Below are 22,465 nucleotides of genomic sequence, written 5' to 3'. Positions count from 1 at the left end.
GAATCGCTCTTCTCCTTCCTTCCAGCACTCAAACATGTCAGTGTATCAGATCATAATCAGATCACATATAATAATCAGAACATCACTGCCCAACCAACAGTTATGATCCCAATGATCCATTACTCAGAAGAGAAGCAGCATAGGACTCCTGGAGCAGATTACGAATAAAATGATCTGTACGCATACAATGGAATGTAGTCAATATGCCTTTTAAAAACAAGAGAAAAAATTTAAACAGACTAACTCTGTTTTCCTAAAAAAGTTTGTAATTTCTTTTTCAAAAAACTATACAGACGCATGGTTCATGAACACCAGGCTGACAGTACAATCCGAAAGAATCACAACAGCCACCAATTACCTGAAGAAAATGCTCCATCCATCTGCCATGTTTATAACCTGTACCCTAAGAGCCAAAGCCATCATGCCAAAAAGACTATTTCCCACAACTGCAAACCACAATGCAAACATGCATTCGAGAACTAGCAAAGCACCACTGGGCCAGACAACTACCTTAAGAATATAGGAGCAGGTAATTATAAGGCAGGAAACAAACAAAAACCAGGACTACAGGCAACAAGGTGCTTGAATCAGTGACACTCAGTAAACAGTTACCTTTGACTTGCTTGTCCTTTCAGTTCTTAACTAGAGAGAGAGAGTGTGCATGTAGAATAATAGGACAGAACAGAGGAAAAATCCAGTTAATGTAGGGAAGGCAGGTGCAGATAACAGGATAAATTAGTGCTGAGGGAGGGAAGGGAAACAGACAGAAATATTCACACATTTTTGTAAGATCCTAAGAATTTCCGACCAACCAGAGCACTCAATGGCATCCATAAATGGATGGATATTATGTCCATTACTTTGTCATAGAAGAATAAAAAGCAGTTTTTGTTATTGTTCAAGAAATGCACTCCACTGGACTGAGGAATGGAATCTGGCCTCCCCTTCTCCAAAGCCCTCTCCTAATGCTATGGAAAAAAAATCATCTGCATTACCAAAGAATGCCGAGGAAATACCGTGCCTTTCCTTTCAGCACCAGTATTTCCAATCCAGCGTAGTGGCAAGAAGCTTAACAATGGAGACAGCTGTTCAATGGCCTATATTACATTCGTTGGGAGTGTTAAAAGGGAAGAAGGCACATGTGCCCATAAGCAAAATCCACTGTTCACAACACAGCAGACTTTTCAGTATCTGAAGGAGTATCGGGAGGAGTCCAGAGCTGATCAGACTAATGAGCTCTCCTTCTTCCTATCTAGGCTAGGCCATCAGCATAGATTAAGGCACACTTGCAAGGCAAAATGCTGAAACTGTAATGCTGTTGCCGTAAAGGGGACAACTAGAGACTATAGTTTCCTGTCTCATCCTTGTGGCACTTCCCATCAACAGAATGTTAATTATGAAATGCAGCCATATTAGGCTAACGTTACTGGTTTCCTTGGTTTCTTGGCCCAAGGCACTAAAATAGCAGGCAGATGGGGAAAGCATGCTGTTTGTGCAAACATAGTGTTTGTCACTGGATCATCAGCACCCAGTCCAAGTGACTATTTCACCATTTTAAAGGTTTACTGATTCCATGCTTGAGAAGTCAGATGGATTTAATCAAATTTCAAGCATATCACAATATTTATTTAGTGACTTGGGGGGCTGGCGGGGGACCTGGCACTGGTAATGGGAAATGGTTTCATATGTCACACTACTCAGAGCTTATGAAAAGCCTAATGCCAACAATTTGGGCATAGAAAAAGTTCTGCTGCTTTGGATTAGTTTCAAGTCATGGGAACCGGCAAACTTCTCCCCTCCCCCTCCCATTGTCCCGGTATTTTCCTAAAAGCTCAAAGCAGATATTAGAAAAAATATGTTAAAAAAAGACTAAAAAGAGAGAAATTAAGAAAAAATTGGAGACACTCAACCAGGTTAAATTGATCAAACAAACAGAATATTTTGAATTTCTGTATGAGGTTTTCAAAGATGCCCACTATAGGTGGGCAGTCAGAATCTGTTACTACAAAAGGAATTACTTCTTAAGAAGCACCAAAGTCACTTAACTGTTCCTGAAAAGGTAACCATCAATGTCCAAATTCCTTGGACAATTAAGGGAGGGGGGGAGGGATTTGAAGAGAAGCTCTTGTAGTCATAGACAAAAGCTGTATTTCTTTACTTCCTCTTCACATTTCTATGAAACAGAGAAAATCTTATCAAAATCTCTTCCCTTCCCTCCCCTCCCTACCAAATCAGGATTAAAAAAAAAAGCCAGTCTCCTTATTAAAATTTATACCTTGGTTGCCTCTGTTCCTATTTTCCATCTTTACACACATACAGTTCCTGAGTAAAGATACAGTCACGTGATCCCAGTGACCACATGCATTTTCCTGGCTTGAAACAACCATAAAATGCTGAAGCTTAAGCAGGCTTCTTTTAAATGGACGCATTTTACTTTGCAATTGGGAAATCCTAACAGTCCACCTAGCTTGGCTGATGTCAAGTAACATCAGCTCACATACCTTGCTTCTTTATATTGTGCAACTGTGCCCTCAGGTCACAGTCAAATCACATACATAACATTAAGCAGATCTATAAATGTTTGCATACTAGGGATTTATACATTTAGGACCAGAATGGTCTGCTATGTTCATAAAGTGTGATCTCCTGAATAACCCAGACCAGAGAATTCCATCCAGTAATCCCTGAACTGATGGCAGTAATTTTGCAAGTTCTTTGAGGAAGGAACTGGTTTTATTGTTAGCAGAGTGCACATTAGATATCATTTCTGATGTGGTTATCCCTCAATGAAACACAAATACTGATAATGGAAATACTGTTTGTTAATATGGGTTTCCCATATTCAGTCTCTACTTAATGCTCTGGTTTGGATCTTAAAATTTACTTAGTATCATACCACATTCACTAAAAAAAAAAAACCAAGGAAACAAAAAACCCTGAAGAAACAATCCAAACATTCATGGACTATTGACAGTTTTACTACTGCAGATGGTTAGCTAGGCATGGAAAGGACTAATCTAAACCAGACACGTCTAGGAAAAAAATAAAATAAAAATATTTATGCAGACTTTTTTTCTGTCATTGCCAAAAATAAAGAAAAAGAGTTCTTGATAGCAAAACAACATACAGGAGCTTCTAAGTAAAGATGCTATGCAGAAGCTGAGACAATGATGTGATCTAAGGTGGAGAAGGGTGAAGAAAATCTGGTCTTACCAGTAAAGAATATAGGGGATTTACTTCGAATTTCCTCCAATTTTTGAACGAACAAGGCGTTCATTTCCCTCTGTAGGGTGCCCACTTGCCTTCGAGAAGTTTCAGACCAGTGCTTGGGGAATTCTGGGCTTCCAAGGCTTTCTAGACTGCTGGAGTTGGAGGATACAGAGCCATTGCTGGCTGCAACCAAGTTGACAGTGCTTCCATACTTGCCACCTGATTGGCACTGCCACCGCTGCCGGGCATGAGCCTTTATTCCGTGACATTTAGATTCAACATTTTTCTTCCCTGGGGTCACAAAAGACTGGGTGCTCCTTGTTAGATCATCGGCAGTTCCAGGGCTGCTGCAAGACTGCAAATCTGATTGCTGCCTGGGCTGACTTTTAACACCCCAGTTTTTTAACTCTAACCTCTCTTCTCCGGTTATACTGCTATACTGATCATGGTGAAGTGTATCTTTAGCAATAGGCCTGGAAGGATGGTCACTCCACTTGCATTCTAGATCTGGGCTTTCTTTGGAACCAATCATGCATTTCATGCAATTGGTGGCCACTCCGATCCTACCAGAGCTGTTGATGGCACAGCGTGCAAAGACACTTTGCTTCTCGCTTTGGTGCTCCTGAAGCCGGACCCTGTTAGACCTCTGTATGGGTTCACTGAAAGCAGCACCCCCTCGAGCACAACTCTGGCTTTTGGCTTTACGAGAACTATGGGCCTTACCTTTCAACCCCTTGCCATGCACCTCCCCACTGGCACCATCTCGGGGAGCTGGTGACAGAGAAGCACTTTCTGGCTCTTGCTCAAAGCGAGGCTGTGAGGCAGCTTCCACTTCACGGTCTTCACCAGCCCCTTCAGAGCTGTTGTCTTTTGTGTCAAAAGCAATTTCAGGAAAGCCCTTCTTGTTCTTCTTCTGGCTTTTGGTGGGTGCACTGGCTGTCCGTCTCAAGATGTGGCTGCTAAAGGAATGTTTGCGATGGAGCTGACCAGCAGCATGACTGTCCAGAGAGGCCTGCTTTGGGTTTCTGAGAAACAGGCCTTTTAGACCTAGAGCTTGTTTGGCCTGGAAAAGTTTAAAAAAAAAAAAAAAAATCCTTAATAGAAAATGCAAGTCTCTTCTTTTGGGTGCAGGAACTCACGTACAAATGATCAGTTCACATATGCACACACATACAGAGTCTCCTGCCATATTCTTATCATCAGCATGAAAACTAAACCAGAAATAGGACAGAGATTAAAAATGAAAAGAAAAAAAAAAAATCAGTAACAGCAGCTTTGCAAAATTTAACATTTTTTTTGCTCAACTATGTTTTTAGATAAATTTTTTCAACCAGGCTTATCTCTGTATTTGTCATAAGTTTCTTACTAGCATATAGGCTACTTACAACAAACACTAGATATTGAAAAGAAAAAGTAAAAAACCCAAAATATTTCAGTCTACAAGGATCTAATTCTGAAAGCTGAAGAGTTTCTCAGTGTGTGTTAAAAGCCACAAAGCTTGAGGTATTCATAATGCCACACATTTCAGACTCTTTAAGACTAAAATCAGAGTGCTTCCTTTTTAGCAATACAGCTTTCTGGGGTTTTGTTTTTTTGTTTTTGTTTTTTTAAACACAAAGCTCTGTGAGGTATGGGTCAGTTTTCCAACACAATGTGCACACATCTGTCCCAACAGTTTAATGACATCGATATACTGCAGAACCTGGAGGAGACATAGGAAATCAATTCACCACAGGAATCTAAGGATAAATGGAGACTTGCAGATCTGTTGCAAACTTAAGTAGTTTCTTTAAAGAATGCATGCTAGCATTTATGAGATAATTATACAAAATGTAAATCAACCCCAGCCCCCACTTAACTTAAGATGCAAGTCTCCTAGATTCCCGAAGTCATCAACTAGAATAGCAGTACTTCTCCAAGGGCAACATGGAACAGTTAAAACAGGTTCTGGCTCTGAACCACCTCTGAAAGGACCACCACTGATTACAGAGGGAGAGTACAGAGACCAGCTTTCTAATCTGGGCACCCAAAGCATATGTATTTAAAGTAGGTGGTGTAAATGCTTCTTCTGAATTGCCACAGAGGAATTAGTACAACTAGCTTCTGCACTGTGAATTCACATTCTGTGCAAACTGTGCTCTACTAGGAAATCCCGAACAAGGCTTCTGCATCACACTATAATAAAAATAAAGCAACAAATGCTGCAAGCTTATGTTATCTTGAAGTGTCATTACTAACTTTGGGGCCTTGCCCAAGTTAAGTCCAGCTGGGAAATGCAGTAGTTAAAAAAAAATTTAAGCATGTTTTTCAATAAAACAAATCACCTGCGATTTTGTAGACTTACACACGTTAGGACTGGGCCAATTAGAACTGCTGGTGATTTCAATTAAATTGGAAACACAGAGCTGAATTATCTGCCTTGTGCAGAACAGTATACTTGAGCAGAACTGGACATCAGATGTTTTCCTGTTTCTTAAACTGGAGATAGTGATTAGCACTCATACTTTAGAGAAGAAATTTGTGGCATGGAACAGAGGTTCCAGCTCTGGAACAAAACTGAATGGTCCAAGTAAATGAGAAGAAGAAACTGAAAAAAAAACCAAACACAAAAAAACCAAACACAAAACAAGCTATAGGAATGGTGATAATTTTAAAAAGTTGCTTTAAAATAATTTTAATTTTACTTTTCATGCAACATGAGGTGGTTACAGAATTTAGCTGATAGTGACCTTTTAAGCCAAAGAATATTTTTGACTTAAAACAGATAATAATTAATTGGATGTTCAAATGGAGATTTACGTTCTTTAGGAACTGTTGTGAAATAAACAGTGGATGTAAGAGTATCATATTTATTCAGTATAAAGGAGATCAACACTTCAATTGAATTGAGCACCGTCATGAATAGCAGTTGAACTATATGCATGACAAATGATCATCCAATACTTCACTTTCTACCTGTGTGATTACATTTTGATAATTTCGTACCATACAACACTTATCCAAAGACACTCATGTATGTTTTCATCACTGAAAAAACACACTATAAACAAGTGAAGTTAGTCAGGGTGATAATACAGTACTTCATATACTTCAGTACTTATTTAAGCATAAAACATATATATTCACCATCATAAATTTCCCACCATCATACAACTGATTTACATTCAAAACAGAGAGTTTCAGCATTCCTGTAAAATTCCAGGTGTACTTGCCAACTTTTAAAGCAATAAGCTGATGCCTAATAAAGAGTATGTTGGTTTTTCTCTGTACATAGAGTCTCGTACTCATAAATCACTTAAAGCAGAGCAAGAACCATTTCCCTCCTAATCTACTTCTCCTCCTTTGTTCCCTTTATTTCCCAGTTAGATCAGACCCTCTTTAGTAGCTGTAGCATAAAGAATTAATAAAAATAGAGTACATAAGCCTATGATTGAAATGCATTGTAAGAAACCCATGATAAAATTTGATCAGCATCCATGCTTGTTGGCACTTGCTGTCAGTTCAGTTTTTACCCTGTGATGTCACATGAGATCACATTTCTGCAGTGCCAAACAATGGCACATAAATGTCTCATTTAAATTACAATGGTCTATCCTTCACCCTAAGATATTCAAGTACGTGCTCATGCATTTCAAATTTTGCTTTGTAGGACTTAATGGATAGATATTAGCCGCACTGTACAGTAACCTGTACAGGAAGCTGCTTCTATTCACAAATGTCCTGCACAATCTGCCATATGGGATCAAGGTTTATTTGTCTGACACAAAGCCCAGTGAAAGCATTCAGAATATTATTTTTATAATTGACTGAAGTTTAGGTACCACATGTCAAGATCCAGTGCAAGGAGGAGATGATTAAAAAGAGACTTAAAATGGCCTTTAAAAGTATATACAGGATAAGATAAAGAAGGTAGGGATTGATTTTTTCCCCATACAAGGCAAAGAAAATGTAATTTAAATATTAGTAAACTTTCTGTGAGAGCCAGACTACTGAACAGTCTGCTTGGTTCATTGTGGATTCACTTTCACTAGAAAGCTTCAAAAGGAGATTATGCATTTGTTAAGGAGAGAAGGGAGAAAGCATTCGGCTCCAATGGATAAAAGTTGGCAAGTACACGAGTTTATTGCTATAAAAATCAGACAACATAAATATTTGCAAAACCCAGAAAAAAATTGTCATACACACACACACAAATAATATCCAACAAAAATAAAAGCAAAGCACTGATGGAATGGGTGATATTCAGTGCAGGGGCCACGGTATGATTCTAGCTTATTTGGTGCATCTTTGTTGAGCTAGCCACTATTGCTTGAATCAATGGAGTGATTCAAGAACCCAAAGACAAATTTGGTTAACGTAGAGAAAAAAAAAAAGGTTTAAAAAAAAGAAAAAAAGAGAGCCATTTTGATGTAGATCCAGAACATGTGCTTTCAGCTTCTAGTCCAGATTTTACAGGACTATTTCATTCTTTAAAGCAGACTTGAAAAACAGCACGAGAGGCTTTCTCACAATTTAGCGAACAATTCACTGTTAATGTTCTTTTCCATGTGAAACAAGTGCATTATAGTACACCAGAGAAAAGGCAGTAGAGGTAGAGACTCAAAGAAGAGAGAAGGGAAGGGTATAGAAGGACTTTCATCCTGGATCTGCTTCATACATAGAGGGCTCTCTGGCTGATCAATGGCCCAACAGAACTGACCAAGTCAAACGTTGCAATTCATGTTACATGAGTTGAAGAGCTTCAAAATGCAAATAAGGAAACATTGATGCTAATGAAGCAACTAGTTAGAGGCATGCAGGTGTGTGTTGGTGGTCACTACACCTCCCTGAGACAGGAGGGGGTACCTTCAAGGCGTCTAAAAACGCTCTGCTTCTAAAAGTAGACTTTTTTGACAAAGAGAAGCCCACTGAAATCACAAACAGACAGAGTAAAGGCAAAATAACAGTGAGGGAGGATCTCAGAGATATGCACATCTAGAAAACCACAAGAAATTCTGCAATACATGGATAGACTACAGAAGTGACAGAGACAAAGAAAAGAGTCTCCAGGAGATAGTGCAACCTAAAAGAGATTTCAGTTAAACACAAGTTAAGCTGAAAAAAAAAATCTAAGACTCTGCTTTAGTAATATCAAGCTACTGAGCAGGTAGAATATCTATATTTAGAAGAAAGCCCCAAAAGGTTAGTGCTTGCATTAGAATATCTGGATTAATAAAGGATGGGTAAATCCAGGCTGATAACTGTGGTGATTTTTCTGCCCATAATTAAGAGAGGGGAAACAGAGAAATTATTTTAGTTTTAACAGAACTTTGTTAACTGAAAAATCAAAGCAGCACATGATTCAGAAAGACCAAACCAAAAAGGACTCTGTAATATTTGTTCCATATTTTCAGTAGTTTTTATTAAAAATTATAAATTACACCACCACCCCCAACATACAAGCTTTCCTTCCAAATCCTTGTATTTTAATCACATCAGTGCACAGCACCAGCATCTTAACACCAGCAAACCCAAAGAGACTGCAAGGATAATAAGAAACAATAAGGGATGTCTAATAGACACAGAACATGAAAAAGGAATAAAGCAATCAAAAAAAACAAATCAGTGCAGTAGATTGAAAGCTAGTGGATAAGGACAGGGAGGAGACACCATGATACACAAGGGTCTTTTAGTTGTTTAAAACACTTACCAAAAAAAATCTAATGTCCTCAAAATAGCTGCCAAGTTTAAATGGGCATGTTGCCCTACTGCAAATTATAACTATCACCAGCCAGTTACTCATGAAGAAGCCAATCAGAGCAAATAATCATGAAAGGCTAGGTAAAGGAAGGATTAAAAGAGAGAGAATGCGTTGCAATATTGCCAAAGGAGATTTGAGGTGAAAACTCTTAAAACATTCACAAAGACTATGAACATTGTCTCTTTCATGAAACACTGCTACCCAGAGCAGTGACTTGGAAACTGATGAAGTTAACGAATCAGTGATTAAAGCAGGCAGACCCAGTTTGTCTTTCATTTAAATATCCCATTTGCCAGTGGATACTAAGCTACAGACTGACTTCCAATGAAGGATACTGAAATATTTGCTATCCTTACAATACTACTGAGAGAGCAGTGCAGAGGACACCACCTGAAAGTAGCAAACAACTGGAGCTTCATGAATGCACACAACACTGGGAAGAGGAGGAGAATGTGCCTATTCTCCATCCTTTTGACTAAGAACACAACAGAAAACAAGAATTTACAAAAAGGATGAGTAGGGCTAGCCAAGGCAGTCATCATCTCTACTGGATGCATACAGCAAATAGATGCCTGCTTTCATTAAACGACACAGGTGAGGGACACAGTCACTAATCAGATCAATTCAATTCCCACTGGCCTCATGCCCGAGGCTGAGCTATCTGATTTTCGTGGTACAGTCATGGAGAGTTTGATAAAACTATTCAAGAATGAGCAATAGATCTGGACACAGGAACTCCAAAGAAGTTCATGACAAAATTTAAAGCTGTTTGAATCAGTGCCAATGCGTGCATCCAGCAAGTGACTGTAAGGTTACTGAGACAGTAATCTTACAGTCAAAACTACCCGCAGTCAAAACAGGCATGACTTACATCCTATACAGTTCCCTTGAACCCAAAAATATAGTCAAGAAAGATCTTAGCATTGAAATGTTCAGCCTGCCATCACTTTTCCCTGCAGCCTGGGACTAAATGACCATTTTACCATGACCTGGGTGCTAGCCTTTTATCCGTGACAGGTCCTACAGTCCAAAATTAAACACTGCTCATCTGGTCTGTCCTGCTCAGACCAACACCAACAACCTCTCTTTCACCTAAATCTTCTAAAGTCTCTTGCTCAATAGAGCTAAATTTACACAGATTCATAATGCCATCACAGGGAGTTTCAGGCACGACTCCTAGCCCTGTCAGGATGAAGCTATACCTGCCTAAAGGTTTTGCATTAGACATCAAATAAAAAAAAGCAGGAACTGAGCTAAAATGTCTAAAGTGACGTTCTTTCCAGAAATAGCCCTTCTTCCTATAAATAAAAAATGAAGCTTTCCTGGGAGTTATCTCTGTTTCATCCCACAAGAGTTTAGATTAAAATCTAGCAGTTGAAAAAGCTGTTTTCCTTTTTAAGAATTGTTTTAATTCCTCTTAATGAACAGCACCACAAGCAAAGAACTCACAAATTCCCAGCCTATTCAATGCCGCCTCCTGCTGTCACGATGCTGATTTTACAGCTTGCTACTACAGAAAGCTCAGCCGGTCATTGCGAGTGGATATAAACTGGTTTTGAGATTCTAAAGGCACTGCCAAGATACTTAGCTACCTGAATTTCATTGAAATTAATACCATAGAAGGAACTAAATCCAGTGCACTGTGAGGAAAAAGAGGCTATCTCATTTTCAGCTGGCCTAGGAGAAAGTTTGAAGTTAGGGCTTTACTTTCAGCTTGGAGTTACTCATGTGAATGTAGATATAGCACCCAGATAGTTGTATTTTCCTGCATGTGAAGCAAACACACTCTTAATAACAGAAAAGCGGTGAAAATAAGTCCAATAACTATTATAAGGATTATCTTTCCTCTGCATTTTAAGTGTTATTATAGAAAAACCCCAAAGGAAATAAGCCTTAAGAATTTAATTAAATGTAAAACGTGAAAGCATCAGGAAGACAGAGCCTTTATAGAATAAGCTTTTCAGGCAAGAAGCACTCGTGGTTCAGGTGTATAACCTTTTGTTCAGCAAGGTGCACTTAGTGTACTGGACACAAGCAGACTTATTTATATAAATGTGTGCATGCTGCAATGAAATAACCTTCCCTATGGCTCCCTCAAAAAGGCACTGCAAGAATCTCTTTTTATAACTTTCCCTACGATTTGCCTTTATCTCCATGTATATTCAGAAAGATGTCAGGCTACCATGGCAATCACAGAGATGAAGTTTACTCTAGTTGAACAAATACGTTAGCTTGGACCTTCACCCATTGGGCTTCCCTAGTGTGATACAAAATCCTGTCAGTTCATTTACATATGCAAGCTGTACTATATTACACTGAAGGCACTCACCTTACCACAGATGTCATTAACAGCCACATGAACAAAGATGGATGCCTCTTCTATACCTTCCAGGTACACGTGTCGGTAACCTGAAAGAGAGTGAACAAAGCTGACAAGCAGTTGAAACAGATGATAGGAAGAGAGTTTCCTTTTGTAAATAGCAGAAGAAATTAACCATTTTTTTTCCCAGCTCCTCCCTGCAATAAGCATCCAGGCTTGTGCATCACCTAGCCACACTCAGTTATCTAAGAGTGACACCACTTATGAACTTAACTGCCATTTCTTCTTGTCCCTTTTTTTTTTTAATAAAAAAAGCCATGTCCTGTTTTTTCCAGTGTCCATTATTGCTGCTGTCAATTTGTGACTTAAAGTTGACTACATTCTCCCTTGGGGACTTACAGTCCGTTATTCATGCCGCAAACGTTTCAACTAAGTTCATTTTATTGAGACTGGATGTTTGTTTTCAATCTTTTTTCTTTACTTTTTTACAAACTTTTTTCTTTACTTTGAAAGAAAGAATATACACAGAAGAAGCTTTAATGTGAAAGAAGACTGAATTGAAAACAGAAATAGGAAACTGACAGAAAACGCGCTTAATAACCTGGATCCCATAATTAGAATAGGTAACTATCTGTTCTATATTAAACTACTGCTGACAGTAATATGACCAATCAAAACTCTAGTGTCTTTCAAAAACTGGTGTGAAGAAAATGGAGGAAAAAGCAGTATGAGATAACAGGAGTAAAGAGTCTGTATGGTAGTCTTCCAAGCCCACAATATTTAGCCATCCTGCTTAACAATCTTACCCTTTTTCTAAAATCTAGTCCCATAGAGTTAATTGATTTAGTCTTCATCATCATATAAGTCAGTTGTGGACCAAGATAGAGAACTCAGGGTCCAAACTCCCAGTGTCTTGTTCTAACTAGAAATTTCTGTAGCAGACACATGCACACACATTAATCCAGCATTCACAGCTTCAGTTATCACAGAAAAAGAAGTCCTAGCCAACTGATTTGGGATTTCACCGTTTCTGTCTTACCTGGCATCATACTGCTGAAAGCTATTGTTCTCTGTCCAATAAAATCACGACCAATTGGATCATGATCCCACACAAGAAACCGAATCAGTGCAATCTCTGGCATGTGTAGTGTGAACACCAATGTTTCCTCCCACATTGGGTTAAAACCTTGGAATGAAGGAATCAGCTTTTAGATATTTTGTTCACAAGATGCAAGAAGAAAGAAGACTGCCTACATAAGGAATGCCTAAACTGCAATGTCATTCTCATATTTGTAATAGTTCGATCATTGTTCTTGGAAAACCCAGTACTCCTACTCACTTCAGGTAGAGACACAATAACACAAGAATTTGCAAGAAACAGAGTTGGATCTTACTTAAATTTGGCCCTGCTCTCAGCAGGTGTTTGGACAACCTGACTTTCTTTTGACCAGAGCAAGCTCAAAATACCCTTCTCACATACAATGAGAAGTCAGAGAAATTACTTGTTTTACACCAAAACCTCCACAACATTAAGATTAAGAATGCTTAAATCAATTTTTCAGTGCTTTGCCACTATAGAGACCAAATTTCATCTACTCATCTTTATGAACAAAACTTGCCTGAAAGAGGAAATTTCAGCCATAAATCCCCTAACACCCACATAATCTTACCATTATCATCAACTACTCTAGTTTGTTCTTTGAAGCAATCAACAGGTAAGCCTATAACTTCTACTTCAACAAATGGATCTATGATCTGGAAAACAGAAAGTAACAAATATTGAAAGAATGACAAGGATTAAATTCAAGCACATAGCTTTTACAGTGTGAGTATTGTACATTATTGTCTTAATTATTGGTCCTGAGCCTTTCTGTAATGCATTATTATGCTGATGAGAGATCTCTGGCTAAATCATCTAAAAGCATAATTTAGAATAATCATGTTGTATGCATTTGTGATCATTTCTCTCTTCTATTCTATTTCTGTGTTCTCAAATGATCTTTAAACACTGGTCTGCATATGAATGTTTTCTAACGTAGTAAATATTTGAGAAAAATCTTTAAAATATATTCAAAACAGACATTATGAGAAACATGTTCTAAAGCAGCAACATCAAAAAAATCCCAACAAGAATCAAGAGTCATCTGTTAAAAATCTCAGTGTCATGGCACAATGGACAAGGCAATGGTCAAACCAAATGGGAGGTCGAGTTCTACCTCTGGCCGATTTGCAAAAATCTCCTATTACTACCTTCCATTTCTGGAAGAAACTCTGCTTAGAATGTAAGCTTGAAAAACCAGAGCATGTCTTGTAGAAGGTTGCTGTAATTACCTAAGACTAGAAAGCCTTTGACTCTGTGGAGACCTCTTTTAATTAAATGTGAACCTCAACTGAATTATAAGTTCCCTGAAGGCAACGGTCGGAAGGACATTCTGGGGATCACAAAGGAGGACTATCCTGGCACTGAGTCTTTACATTCACATCGTACTAGGTAACCACAGAGATATTCCTGTAATTAGCCTGAACCTCTACAGTTTTTACTTGTGTTCTCTGAAAGGATGACAAGTTTTGACAGAGTTGAGTCTCAGAGTGACACTTCTATCCCTATTCACAAGGAGTAGGAAAAGGCAGGTAGCTTTAAAAGATTAATCTGTGTCCAGCCTGTGATGTGGCTCATAAAAAAAACCTATGCTGGACCCATTCAGTTATATGTCATTTGAAACAGCAACCTGATACCCAAATCTACCATCCATCTCCCAGTAAGTAAAAGTAACATTGAAGACAAGAGTACATATAACCAACTATTACATTTTTTGAAAGCTTATTACTGCTTTCAGATACCAAGAATGTAAACAGCCAATGCAACCTCAGCAAGAATGAAGACTCTTTTTGATACTTAGGAGAACACAGATGTTCCTTGTGCCTATGTCCCTACAGAATACTCTACCACTAAAGAAAAATTAGATGTGTTGTATCTGCTTTTTATTACTTTTCAAAAGACACCTCATTCTCAGTAGGAAAGACTACACAATGTATTTGTCAAACATCTTATCTTGTTTGCCTAGCTCTATTCTATAAAATCTTTTTCGTAACATAGAGTGGTCAGCACAATAAAGGTCTGATTTTTCTCTGGTATAATTATATGCAAAGGAAACATAAAATGAAACATGGAATTTTGAACACCACCTAACTTACTGTAGCTTTCAACAGGGCTTTTATTTCTGAGTAGGCTTATATAGTGTAGATACCTGACTTAGCTTAGACACTGACAGCAATCAAATCAGGGAGCACAGGAAATTGGGTAGGATGAGCCAGGCTACAGGTGCTTGTCTGAAAGTTAAACTAACCCTTGCTCAGGGTTAAACTAACTGCAAGTTTGGTGTCTGGACAGACTGGGTGCAGATTGTTTCTTAAGATTATTTAGGCATTTAACAGTGTTAATTTTCCTATATAGTGTTGGCCCCTGACATGGGGAGTAAATTCGTATGTTTTGCAGGCACTTCTTAGAGTAATCACTTCAAACATGACTGGTAACAGTTGTAGGGAACTGGCTTCATGAGCTCAGGTAGTTTTCTTCCAAGATCAGGTTCTGCATGAGCTAATTCCCCTACTGCTCAGGATAAAATGAAATTCCAACAGATTATTCTTCATATTCTGAAATATAAGTGCAATCTGAATTAGGACAAATTCCATGTTGTTGCATATTAATAAGAGTGGAAATAAAGAAAGAAATGGAAATGGAAATTAATTAATTAAAACATAGGTAGGTTCACTAAACCCTCAGTATGACTCTACTGTGTTTGGTTTTTAGGGAAGTTTACCTGGTTTGATGTAGTCACCTAAAGAGTTCTGTGGAGAAAGGGTATTTAGAAGCTGATTGCAGCATTCATATAAAATTCAAGCATGTAAGAACTCATTTGAGAGGTTTGATTCTAATTGCAAAAGGCTAAAAGGAAATTTTAACTCTGACAAAACTTCATACTAGTATTCATTAAAGACTAATATTTAATAAAGTCATGTGAATGACATTGTGACACCAACAAACAGCACAAGAAATGAAGAAAGCCTCTTTAAAAAGTTGCCAAGAGGTTGCAGATCTGGTTCCTTTTAGTCTGATACTTCATTAAGTGAAGTTGCCAAGGGTTTTATAAAACAAATAAGGGAGCAATAAAAAAAGAAAAAAAAATTAAAAAAAGGATAGATCACACAACAGAAGCCAAAATGAAGGACAGAAAGAAAACATGTAATAATACTGTGCTAAATGGAGGACTGGGAGCAGATTCATGCAAGCAGAGGGAAGGACTCCCAGGTAACTCTGCTTGCCTTGAATGACAAGCTCAGCAGTTTTCTACATTTATTTTTTTTTAAGAGACAGACTGACTTGGCACTATTTGCAAGGGTGTTTTGGAGGAAGGAGGATGTTTAGAGTACTATGGTGAGTAGAAACTTATCATGATGAGCTTGTTGGCCCTTTTTTGCTTCTCCTGGAGGCACTGTGTTGACAACTGGAGGAAAACCAGCAGACCATTCCTGTGATGCAGAAATGAAGAAAACCACCTAAAGATCTAGAATGCTAGTGACCTAATTTATTCATGTTCTATGACTCCTGACAGATAACTGCAGGAAGTTAAATCCTCATCCTTAGCCCAGCCAATATGGAAATAAACCTTCTCCAACACACAAGAACAATCACCGATTGTCCCATACCTCTCCTCTGTCTCCCAACATGGAATCACGTGGTTTTGGGAGTTGTTGACCACTGATAATTCTCAGAACCAGTTGTTTCTTCAATTGACCAGGCAGTGGGTCTTCAGAATTTGGATTAAAGACACCTGTAAGAATGAGAAGTCACATAATGTGAAAGAAGTACAATTTTGGTGATCTAGTTATAGATACCTTCGGTCTCATTTGCTTTGAGTATCAGAAATGCATTCTTAAACAAACTATAATAAGGTTCCACACCCACCCTTCTCACGCAATAAGTGATCCACTTATTTTGCTCATTTTTCTTACCTTGACACATGCAGTTTGGTTTGAGGACATAGCCACAATTCCCATTGGCACTAAATTTGGCCCGGTTGAGTTGCAGCATTCTTCCCTCTGACTGGTAGTTTAGTGCAACTATTTAAAAAAAAGAAGGTGATATTACTTACTGAGTACGTTAACAGCATTCTTGTTTGTAGAACCAAGTTAAAGGAAGGACACCTAAATACATTTTCACATTTTACTTCTTGGATGCAAAAACTCAAATGTTTTATGAAAAAGAATTCACCTACATAACATACATCACAGCTTCAGGGAGAGAAGCTCTCCAAAAGAGTCTGAACTCTGAAGTCCCCTTGCATTTGAGAAGTTAATTTATTTCCATTTATCAGACAACTACTTGGATGTAAGACACATGTTTGAGGTAATCTATCTCGGTAACAACATAGAGAGGAATAAGGAGGACTCAGTTGTCAGTAAAGTTGGATGAGCAGAGAACTCGGAGTATTTTAAGGGGTGATTCCAGTGTTCCTATTAAAACATCCCTCCTAAAACAAAACAAAAATAAACAAGTTTTCTTTCTGCTCACCAAGTTGGCATCCAGCATTCCAGAATGGCTGGGGATTGTAGTTGCTAGAGTCTACACGATAAGAAGATGGGTAGATGCGGGACAACTGATGCTGGTTGAAACGTAGATACTGTGCTGGCTTTTGCTGCAGTATCTGGTGGGCTTTTGTTTCACTGAAAGATGAAACCTGCCAGCTGGAAGAGACTAAAGAGAAGAGAGATTAGAGGTAATCTCCTTATTTATTATCTAGATAAAGCATTCAGAACTACATGGCACTAGTTCCTTATAACTATCAAGCATCATTTGAATACATCCCACTCAGAGGGAACTATGCTATTCTTATATTACAGCAAAATCATTGTGCTTAATGGAGGAGTTATGGTTGGGAAAATGAAGCTGAATATAAGGAATGACCTGAATCTTCATTAAGAAGTTTAAAAAAAAAGTCTCTAAGATTTTAATTTGCTCAAGGCAAGTATGTTTTCTGGCAAGCAATTCTCTCTTTTTGACACTTTTAACTAAAACTTGATTCCTGTCAAAATAAGATACAGAAAACTTAGAAAGAGGACTGAAATATTCTAGAAATTTAATGCCCGATGTTTCATCAGATCTCACTTAAGAATCTAGACTTCAAGCTTGAAATGCTCTTCTGACCATTCTCCCCAAGAGCATAACTAAGTCCTCTTATTTCCCAGGATTTAAGTGTTGTGTGGCAGCTTTTATACAAGCTAGCAAAGACTACATGTGTACTACTTACTACCTGTAGTAACTTTTTCTCCTTTATGGAAGCTGTCACAAAACTCTAGACACACTTTGTGGATTCTGAATAGCAAGTGGTCAGCTACTTCAGAATAGTATAGCTTTATTTTGTGCAGCTCTTCTGTTAAAATCTTTTCAGGGTCAGGGAGAAACAAACAGAAAACCAGCTTTCAATAAGAAGATATGTAAGGACATAAACCTTTCAATTTCTTTGTATAGCAATTATTTTCAGCAGACTTTTAGTTCAACCTACTTTCAGTTTCAACGTCATGGATGCCAACAGACTTTGTGTATTTCACGAGGTCAGAGAGCGCCCTGGACAGCTTCATTGTTTTCTTCTGTCGGTTTATTCTAGAAAGATAAAACAAATTAACTTCCCATTAATCAAGGGCTAAATTTTATCTTTCATATTTAAAAATAAATCAGGGTAAAGAAACATAAGAAGGTTTTCTGCTACCAAGGAGGTACTTAATAGTTTTATACCACATAGAGCTTCGCTGTCAAAGCACAGCAGTTGTGGAACCAATGGCATGAAAGTACACGGAACAAGTAAGGCCTGTTCTTTCTTGTTAATGGCAGACATAAGTATTCACCTACTAAGATCTGGTGGGGAGGACTCTAAATTGCTTTGACCAAAGGGTGGAACATCTATTCACATATATATTTACTTCTCAAGTCAAGTGCTAACAAAAAAAAAAAATTTTAAATCCCAAAGAAATAGTAAGAAAGTAATGCTCTGATCCTCCTTATTTGCTTCAGGTTGTCACTAACAGCATATCTACTAAACTCCCCCCAAAAGCTCCAAAGTATCCTAGAGAACTGCTTGATCTGATTTCTTACTTTTGAAGCCTGAAGCTTAAGCAACCATCCTGCAAAGGATCTTTGATGTCAGGATTTTTGAAGAGGCAATTTCAAAAGAAAAATCAAAATCATCAGCTGAGTTGTGATGGAACTTCATTTGGCAAATTATAAAACAATAAAAAAAATCAGCTGGGGACCTGATAAACTGCAAATCCACCTTAATGGATTCAACTAGGCCACCAGTCAAATGGCCTATATTTCAGCTGGATGAGATGGTAAGAGCTCAAAACACATACAAGGTCTGCTGTACTTTGCTAATTAGTTTGAATGGCACCAAGAGATCATTCTAATGATCTTGTGGCAAACATCGGATCTACCCTTATAACAGATCCCTGTCACATGCCTGCAGCCTTCAACAAATTGACTTCTAGACCTGAAGCATATCTATTTAGTGGGTACATTTATGTAGGTATCTTTTACAGAAACAAAATTGCCAAATCACTTGTTCACAAACCTGCTGTAATGTACAGAGCTCCTGGCTAAATTTCCTTGAGAATCCGAATCATCTTCACCCTCTTCCAGACTTGTTGCCTTTTTCAATTTGCTTCCTTTTTTCTGTGCCACAAGGAAATGAAACCATAATATCATAACAGTCTGAACAACATTTGAGCAGCTGGATACAATTCTGCTTTGTTATGGCTATGAGTATATTACTTACAGAAAATAGGAAACGACAGCTTTTGTAATACTCAGTACTGCAGAATAATATGCATGCATGTGGGGAAGACTCAGCCCGAGGTCAGAGCCTTTTTATAAAGGAATTAGATCCTCAGATAAAAGGTGCAAATTAATTTTTAAGCTTTTCAGATTAGATCTTGGATACTTTTAGTCCTTGATGTAAACTGAAACTGTTATGCACCATTATAACCAGTTATCCAGCCTACCCATTCAGTGAACAGTCTGATAGCAAGCCTCTGCTAGACAATGCAATTATGATATTCTTCTCAACCACTGTGTGCAAAGAAGAAAACCTATCCAAGAATACAATATGTAGTGTAGACCTAATTTACCGAGTGACTCACCTTGCGTTTAGAAAAACTGCCCATCAATGATCGGCTGTGCCTTTTATTGGTACTGAAGTCTTCCCCAGATTCCACATCATCCTCAAGTTTGTTCTAAAGCAACCAAAGAGAAAGAATAATGTAGCAGACCAAATAGAGTGCTACAGACAGCATATTTGAACATCATCAGAAATAGTTTGGGAAGCAATCTTCCCTAAAGTGTCAACAGAACTGGAGCAGACCAATGCAGGCTTTTTTTTTTTTTTTTTTTTTTTTTTTAAAAAAAAACCCACAGGCTGAGTAAAAGACCTTTTATCCCAGCAATAACTACCATCATTTTTGTCCATGGGAACTTTCAGAGCAGACAGAAATCTCACAAATATGTAACCCCAATTTTATTTTCATCTAGGCAAAGTTTGAATGCCCCCATACCACATAACATTCATTGACACCAGACTGGTTTATAGCTTAATATGTGAAAAGCATAGTTTAACTGGACTTATTTCTGCCAGCTACACAGTTTTCCTAGGGTAATCCTAGTATCCAAGGCCAAGAAGCCTTGGCCTTGTAGTGCATCTTACAAGAATAACTGTCTGATACACTGTGTAAATCATTAGGCTTAAAAGTACATACAAAACTTATGCCATAGAAAGTTTTGGGAAGCTGATTTTTAGTTCTCATCTAGTTTTAATCCCTAGTTAGTACACTTGCTTATTATTGGAAGACCTCAAATGTTTTTAATTTGCATGCAACAATCTTCCTAAGGTTTTTGTGGCTTATTACAAATTCTAAAATGACAATGCCTCAAGTTCATTAAGTGTAGTCTGTGGGCTGAGTACATTTTTATAAATAAGTATTAGTATAAAATTAAAATACAAATGTAAATGCATAGAACACAGACAACCAAGGCAAAAAAGCCCAACTTTCATATGCACTTTTTATAATGGAAAATAAAATTCTGTTGAAAAGTAATTTCATTTTGTATATTTCATGCTCCAATTGCTGTGTGAGCAAGAAAAAAAGCTTTGCATATCTGACAGTGATGTTCACCTGGCATCATCATTAACTGAATGAATTCAGCTGTGAATCTGAAGTCAATAATATATGATTTATTCAGTAAGCTAATAAAACACAACAAATGGAAATGCTAAACTTCTCTTTGTCTGAAATCACTGAGAAAGACATTGGACTTTAGAGAAAGAGGTGGTTAGCATTTCAGTTTATATTTTGAAGGACTGCCACATTTCATTATTCATCTGCAATAACTGATTATCCCTCTGCATCAAGTGTGAATCACAAAAACAGCTAAAATTAAAATCTTATTATCAGCAAATTAGAAAGAAGCTTCCACTAAATGGACATAAATGTGAAAAGTATTCTTCCTTTTAATACAGCTTTTATATAAGCAACATGAGGTATTAACAAGGTGTCATGACAAAATATTACAGAAAATATTACAGAAGAAGGGAACATGTTTTCTTATATATTGAATTAGCCAAATAAGTGTTCGTCAGGGCAGAATGGAAAACAGCTTCAAAATCCCAGTTCCACCTAAGTCTGACTGGGGATGTGAACCCGGCTTTACCACATCCCAGAGGAACATTTTGGCTATCTGGTTATTCTTGAGTTGTATTATCCTAGTTAACCTAGACAGGAGACAGGAATCTTTTCATTGTGTGACTCACACTTATCTTGTTTTAAGGGAAGTGCTGAGCATTCTTTAGTTTCATTAGTACAATGATGGCTGCAGATACCTGAGGTAAACTGAGCTATCTTAACTGGGGACTCTCAAAACAGAATTAAAAGCCCAACTTTAGACATCCACCTTTGAAAGAACAAGCATTACCGTTATGAAATTATAGTACTATATAGCTACAGAGACAAACAAAACAATCAGGTGTAGGGGCAAGTGAAGTACGATAAAACATGTTCACCTTCTTACTATCTGATTTTAGACCAGCCTTTCCTGATGATGGTAGAGTGGTAACTGTAAAATTGTTTGGATCTTCACAGTCACGGATTTTGGATTCTTTTATCAGTGAATCAAGTTTCTTCTTTGCTATATTCTCCACTCTTTTCCTATTAGTAGATGCCTACAAACAAAACAGAATCATTAAACTAGGTAGTGATGAAAAAAGTCTTATTAATTCCAGCCAGGATTAATGCAAACTAAAATGTTGTATGCAAGAAAAAATGTAAAAAAAAAAGTTATTCATTTGCATAATGTGAAGGAGTTACCTGCAGCTCAGTATCAAACAATGTAAGGTATGGAAGCATATGAAGCCCTGAAGTAGATGTTAGATCTAAAGTATAAACAGATTGTCTGAAGTGATGAGAGTGTAAAACTCATTAAAACAGTTCTAGTTAAACCAAGACTGACCATTAGCAGAGCTATTCAGATGTCATGTCTGTTACAAGCCAAGGATGTGCTAAAATAGAAATAGTTATTACTGAGATGACTCCCCATACTGGACTGGGTTAACATATGCTATGTTTTGCAGCACCAATTTAGTAAAAAATCTGATCTATTCCACTGTGCTGTCCAATAAGCCATTCTTCACAGAAATTTAATAGTAATGGATACATGTCAAAACTGAGTATACGGTATTTCTCTCACACATCAGGGTTGATGGACAGCGTTCATATGCTATGTCAAGGTTGACTGCAGCTACAATAGATGCAAGCTTCTACTGGATGGAATGGGAGAAGATTTAGAATCTTGATTTCAGCAGTTCAAGGGCAAAATGTAAGAGAACTCCTTCTGTGAGGAAGTGGAGGGAAAACAAATAGAAATCCGGAGTTTTCTTTTTCATCCATGAGGCACAAACTCACAATCCCAGGTCTTTTAAGAGGTGACAGATTGTGTTTTCTCAGTAGGCCTTAAGAATTCCCAGTTAAATTTGTCATGAAACAAGCTATGATTTTCTGAGCGCTTCAAAATTTGGCTTGGAAAGCAAGCCAGCTGTAGCAAATCTCAGATTTAAAGCATCACTAAACCTCACAGCAAAGTGAACTGTTAGTAA

At 37.8% G+C, this 22,465-nt stretch overlaps 1 protein-coding gene across 14 annotated transcripts in view; it reads right to left on the bottom strand.

Annotated features, from left to right (window-relative positions):
* PLCH2 (phospholipase C eta 2) overlaps positions 1-22,465 on the bottom strand; it is a 119,964-nt gene that overhangs the window by 3,414 nt on the left and 94,085 nt on the right. For 6 of the 14 annotated variants that reach the window (XM_069782717.1, XM_069782718.1, XM_069782716.1 and 3 more), the window contains 11 exons: positions 21,377-21,535; positions 19,464-19,556; positions 18,896-18,996; positions 17,834-17,931; positions 16,843-17,025; positions 16,284-16,391; positions 15,978-16,102; positions 12,941-13,025; positions 12,310-12,456; positions 11,280-11,359; positions 3,214-4,273 (listed from right to left, as the gene is read on the bottom strand). In XM_069782717.1, the coding sequence (XP_069638818.1) occupies positions 3,214-4,273; positions 11,280-11,359; positions 12,310-12,456; positions 12,941-13,025; positions 15,978-16,102; positions 16,284-16,391; positions 16,843-17,025; positions 17,834-17,931; positions 18,896-18,996; positions 19,464-19,556; positions 21,377-21,535 (2,239 nt within the window). Of the gene's footprint in view, positions 1-612; positions 643-3,213; positions 4,274-11,279; positions 11,360-12,309; positions 12,457-12,940; positions 13,026-15,977; positions 16,103-16,283; positions 16,392-16,842; positions 17,026-17,833; positions 17,932-18,895; positions 18,997-19,463; positions 19,557-21,376; positions 21,536-22,465 lie in introns of all 14 variants that reach the window. The other 8 variants (XM_069782728.1, XM_069782730.1, XM_069782729.1 and 5 more) reach the window with 2 other exon arrangements.

The sequence above is a fragment of the Haliaeetus albicilla genome, chromosome 4, assembly GCF_947461875.1.
Source record: "Haliaeetus albicilla chromosome 4, bHalAlb1.1, whole genome shotgun sequence".
Lineage (NCBI taxonomy): Eukaryota > Metazoa > Chordata > Aves > Accipitriformes > Accipitridae > Haliaeetus > Haliaeetus albicilla.
Note: the sequence above shows the minus strand (reverse complement) of the source record. Positions and strands in the feature narration are given on the sequence as shown.